Source organism: Echinops telfairi, unplaced genomic scaffold (genome assembly GCF_000313985.2).
Source record: "Echinops telfairi isolate 266 unplaced genomic scaffold, ASM31398v2 ScPeMD7_17;HRSCAF=63, whole genome shotgun sequence".
NCBI classification, from domain to species: domain Eukaryota; kingdom Metazoa; phylum Chordata; class Mammalia; order Afrosoricida; family Tenrecidae; genus Echinops; species Echinops telfairi.
This window is the reverse complement of record NW_022103914.1, coordinates 4,519,209-4,524,855: the sequence shown is the minus strand read 5'-3', so window position 1 is coordinate 4,524,855 and position 5,647 is coordinate 4,519,209. Positions and strand designations below refer to the sequence as shown.

The following is a 5,647-nucleotide window of genomic DNA, read 5'->3' as shown; positions in this document are numbered from 1 at the left end:
TGTGTTAAAGTTCCCTCTAAGCAGCTCTCCTGGGCTGGATTCTGCGGAGTCCCTCTGGTACGTGTCACTCCGTCGCCATCTTCCCGGAAGTTCCCCATTTATTTTTAATTTTCTTTGTGCCATTAATTATTTGCATTTATTTTCCTTCTTTGCTTTCCCACTTTTGGGAGTTATTCTTCTTTGCAACTGCCATGCTGCTTTGCATATAGTATGATTCAAATTCAGTTTTGTCTTAGGAGCTACAGTTTATAATTGGAAGGGACTTTAGAAATTATAGGAGCTCTGGTGTCGTAATGGTGATGCATTGGGCTATTAACTGCAAGGCCCACAGTTTGAAAGCAGCAGCTGCTCTGTGGGAGAAAGATGGGGCTTTCTACTCCCTTAAACAGTTACAGTCTCAGAACCTCGTAGGCACCGTGCTACCCTGTCCTATAGGGTCTCTGTGAGTCGGCATCGACTCGATGGTAGTGCGTTTGGTTTTGGTTTTAGAAATTAGTCAACGGCTCTCATTTTGTAGAAGCAAAAACGTTTAAAGGACTAAAGACAGTGATGCATTTGACATCCAGACCCCAAGCTGACTCAGAGTTCTAATTTCCACGATAGCTTCTTTTTCTTTGTTCTGCTTTTTTTTGGCTTCTTTTTCCTTTAGAACACGGGTCTGCCTTACTCCAGTGTCATGTTTGCTTACAAAACCAAGAAAAGGCAGGGCTTGGTTGTAATTTCTTCTACGAACGACGTCATTTTTCTAAGCCTTTGTCAAATCTCAACCCAGGGATATGGGTGGAAGTCACACAAGTGTATGGGTGGAAGTCAAACGCTGAGGAAGGCTGGAAGTCACACTCCACAGAGGCACGGCGCCCCCAGGCCTCTCCCGTCCTTCTCTCTTCACTCAGCCGCACCCCCCCCTTGCGGGGTCAACGACCCGCCTCCGCGGCACCACCGGCTCCGCCCCTTTCCGGGGTGATCTGCCCTCCTCCAAGATGGCAGCGGGTGCTGCCGCCCTAGCGGAAGTGAGCTCACGTGCTCCGGAAGTGAAGGCGGGGAGGGCGGGCGGGGCGAGAAGGCGGGTGTTGACCCGCGGTGAGCTGTGGGTGGGGCGGTGGCTGGTCCGCGGCCGTCGGTTGGGGCTCGAGCGAAGGCGGAGGACTTCTCAGCCTCGGGAACCCCGTTGGGGACTCCGGGACAGGGGCGTTCGAGGGAATCGGAGGGCGGCTCTGTGGAGCCCGCGTCCCGCCCTGGACGGCCTCCTCCCCCACCTTCCCGCCGGGCTGGGCTGCGCGAGGGCGGGCCGGGTCGGTGCGGTCTGGGGGCTGTGGCTGGAGCGGACGGGACCCTTGAGGGACCGGCTGGAGGCGAGGAGGAGGGCGCCCGGCGGGCCAGCCCCTCAGCCCTGAGGTCAGGCCGGGGCGGGGGCGCCGCTGCCCGCGGTCCTCGGGCCCTCACCCACCCTACGGAGCCGAGCCCGCGCCCTCCCCAGGCGTTTTGTCCTTTGAGTATGTCACCAAACCCCGGGGCAGGGTGATTCGTGCCTTCTGGCCTTGTCCAGGAAGGAGAGACAGAGATTTAAGGCATAGCTGCCCTCATCTCGGTCCGCCCTCTGAAAAGTTTTTCTCCGCCGCGGACCCTCTGACGGTCCCCGCGCCGGCTCCCCTCGCGCTTCGCCCGGGCGCTCACGTGGAGCCCACACCCGAAGGGGTGGAAGGAGGCCCCCCCGGGAACCTACCGACAGAACTGTTCCCTCCGGCCCAAGAAGGGCCAATGGACCTTGCAGTGAAGATGCAGGGAGGAGAGCCAGTGTCCAGCCTGAAAGTCTCGGAGAGCGAGGGGAAGCTGGAGGCGCTGGCCACCGCGCTGACCCCGAACAAGAGCAGCAGCAACAGCGGCGGCGGCGGCGGCATCAGCAGCAGCAGCAGCAGCAGCAGCCGCAGCCGCGGCGGCGGTGCCAAAAGCTGGCAGTACAGGTATGGCCCCTTCTCCCAGGGGGGCTCCTGCCTGGAGCTGGGGGTGACTGGTGGTGGTCTGCAAGGCCGCTGTGTTGCAGGGTTCAGTTTGTCCCCGGACTTCCAGAAGCAATGGACGTTTCTTTGGTTCTGCCACCTGATCCCTCTTGTTCGGTGGCCTCGAATTGATTCCGACTGTACCTAGGTACATTCAACAGGTTTCGTTTAGTTTTGTTGTTTTTTTTGAGGTGGTTCAGGCAACAGAAATGTATTCCCGATCGCTCTTCACTTCCTGCGAGTTAATCCGCCTCCTGATTGAATTCCATAACCACATCGGTTTTTTGCCTCTTGTGTGTGATTCGTTTGCCAGCCTCTGCCTCTGCTGTGAGGACCAGAACCGTAGGTGCGAAGAGCATATTTGTTGGTGTTGGGGGAAAAATGAAGCAGATAAGGTTCTTGTGTGCGGGGTTTCTGATTTCTGATTTAGAAGCTCACGGTCTTTGAAATCTATTTGGACGCCTAGTGATTCTATAGGACAGGGTAGACGTGCCCCTGTGAGTTTTGAAAAAAAAAAAAACTCTCCTGGAGGAGAAAGCCTCCGTTGCCCCACGGAGCGCTTGGTGGTTTTGAAATGCTGACCTTGCAGTTAACAGCCCAACTCATAAGCTGCTGTGCTGCCTGCTTTCCCGGAGTGCGAAGGGGAGATGTATTGAGTTCGGTGGAACGCCTGGGCAAGGGTGCAGAGAGACTCCAAGCCTGGGCACCTGCAGTGTTTCAGTTGTTAATTCCTATTCATGTGAATGGAAAGAACCCAAAGATAGTCTCTTAGAGGAACTGTGATACAGTTTTGTTTTTATCTTGGGTTTAGATACTTTGCATATGGGGAAATAAGCCCCAGAATCCTAATCATGAGTGAAGTCACCACACCCCTTGGCGTAGTGCAAGTGAAAGGTTGGCTTCAGCTTTGACTAATGGACTGTGTATGTACATGTGCCTAACGCTAGGCTTTTGTAACCTATGCTGTTTATTCTTGTGACACATTTGAAAGGAGTTAAAGCCAGGATTTTGTGAAGGATACACTACTCTGTATTTGTCATGTATAGTATGCAAAGATACGTGTAAAATTTATAAGCTCCAAATTCAAACTCACTGCTATTGAGTCGATTCCGACTCTATTATTAACATACAGAAATTAAATGTAGATTATACCTTTTTATTGGTAAATGACTCAAGGACAAGCAAAGGTTGTGTAGATAGCTGGCTGCACTTTTGAAATCAGCTTGATGCTTTTTTTTTTTGGTGGTTCACCACAAATTAGATAAATTAGTAATTACTTGGCAGGGAATTTTTTGGACAAGATTTAAGGAAGCAAGATAAACTCATATTCTAGCTAATCGGTAGACAAGTGACCTGACATATTTACCTATTTGAACTGAAAAGTGACCCAGCTGTTTGTTTGTTTTTTTAAATCACTGGGGAGAATTGTCATAAAACCATGTATTTTACTCCTGTACTTTCAACAGAGCCGATTGTCCTTTATTTGGGGTGCTGTTTAGTGATTATATAACTCTCAACTCAGAGTCTATTGGAAGCACAAATAAAGAAGAAGGTTATCAGGGGGAAGCCTAACTCAGAAACTACTACAATGTAGGACATCCAAAGAAGATTTGGAAAAGCGAACAGACCCAGCCGTGTTACTAGTCCCTAGTACTGTAACCACTCTTCCTGACTCACAGTCATCCAGGAAAGAGTAAATTATGTCCAACACCCTGTTTAAGAAGGCAGAGAACTCTATGATACAGTGGTGAATGGTTTTAAAGAAAATAGGGTTGTTGTTTTTTTTAATGCTTAAAGGCAAAAACCCTGTGTCTGGAAGTTGTAGGTATGTGGAACTCTTCCTCAGGGATGCAGGTAAAGAAGGCACTGCTGCACTTATATCTTGCCATATATATATATATATATATATATTTATATTTCATTGTGATTTTTCAGTCCAGGCTAATCTTTTTGACCTAGCTCTCAATCTAATTTACCCCCATGTCCTCTATGACATTGATTAAGCAAAACAGTTTTTGCCGGTCCTGTATTATTCCCCTGTCTTCCTTGGCTCCTTCCCCTGTCACACAATCTCTAGACTTCAAAACTAAACAATAACAACAACAGAAACCTCAAATCCTTTCCCCTGGAAAGCTGTTTACACTCACCGACTCCATTTTCGTCCACACAAACCACCCCAGTTGCTGTGGAGTTGATTGTGAGGCCTGGTAGTCATGTGTGTCAGAGAAGAATGGTGCCTTTCAGGGTTTTTAGTGACTAACTTTTTTGTAAGTAACTTGCCAGGCCTTGCGTTGAGGCACCTCTTGGTGGCCTTGAACCTTCAGCCTTTTGTTAGTGCCTGAGTGTGTTAATAACTGTTTTTACCACCCAGGGGTGGCTCGTTCTTTTTTTTTTTAACCCCTGGCAATTGGCTTCTAACCAAGAGCATGAATGATCTCTTTTAAATACAGGAAGTGTTTATGGATTCTTATTTCAGTTGATTTCTATATAGGTTACAACTCACAGCAACTCGATAGGACAGAGTAGAACTGCTCCATTGTATTTCTGAAACTGCAAAATTTTATGGAAGTAGACTTCTTCATGCAAAGTGGTGACTGGTGTACTCCTTTATAAATGTATTTATAATTCTATTGCTTTTTTTCCCCCCTTTGATATTACTTTTTTCTTTTTTTCCTGTTTTTTTCTAACAGTTTTTTCCCCTCAGTTTCTTTCGCTGAGTCTTCTTTTCCTTTAAAGATTGGTGTGATGCTCCACCATCTTCTCTTCTTGTTCTACATGCATTCTCTGTGTTATCTTGTTCTTTTCCATGGCTTTAGGTGTAGAGTTAAGACACTCAAGAATGGAACTGTTGCTGTTAAGTAATTACACTGGGGCATCAAAATAAAACTGGGTTGCCCAAGGGCCTAGGGCCTGCATTAACTGAGACATTCAAATAGAGGATTTAAAGAATGAATGAGCTTCATCCTAAGGGAGTATACTGCAGCCCGGCAGGACAGATAGAAAAAGGTGTGGAAGCGTGATTTCATAAGAAAAAAATTTTGGTGTAGGGATCCAAAGAAATTGTAGGGAGTTAGGTTTTAAGCTAAGTCAAGGCCCAAGGCCTTGAGTACCTGACCAAGGCATTTAGTCTATAATCTATAGGTAGTGGGATCTGTTGGAAATTTCTAACTAGGGAAATGATGTGGACTAAAGTGGCGTTTTAGGAAAATCAACCTGGCTGCATTTAATAACAGTGTTATTTTTCTGTATTTCTACGTAATTGAAACCATGTTACTCATACGATCTATACATAGACTTCATATCCAGGAGCCGTGACAGCATATATTTGGCTGCTAACCAGGCGGTTAGCAGTTTGAAACCACCAGTTGCTCCTCAGAAAAAAGATTAGATTTTCCACTCCTATAAAGAGTTACAGTTGAATAAGCAAATGTGGTGAAGAAAGCTGATGGTGCCCGGCTATCAAAAGATATAGCGTCTGGGGTCTTAAAAGCTTGAGGGTAAACAAGCGGCCATCTAGCTCAGAAGCAACAAAGCCCACATGGAACAACATAACAGCCTGTATGATCACAAGGTGTTGAATGGATCACTGAAGAAAATGGGTGCATAAGCAAATGTGGCTAAGAAAGCTGATGGTGCCCGGCTATCAAAAA

General features: G+C 47.5%; 1 protein-coding gene across 1 annotated transcript in view; it reads left to right on the top strand.

Moving 5' to 3' along the window:
* Window positions 1–1,386: 1,386 nt before the first annotated feature.
* Window positions 1,387–5,647, top strand: part of OSBPL11 (oxysterol binding protein like 11) — a 97,391-nt gene continuing 93,130 nt past the window's right edge. Inside the window, exon 1 of the mRNA XM_004712250.4 lies at window positions 1,387–1,961. Coding sequence (XP_004712307.1) covers window positions 1,759–1,961 — 203 coding nt within the window. The 5' untranslated portion in view covers window positions 1,387–1,758. The remainder of the gene's footprint in view (window positions 1,962–5,647) is intronic.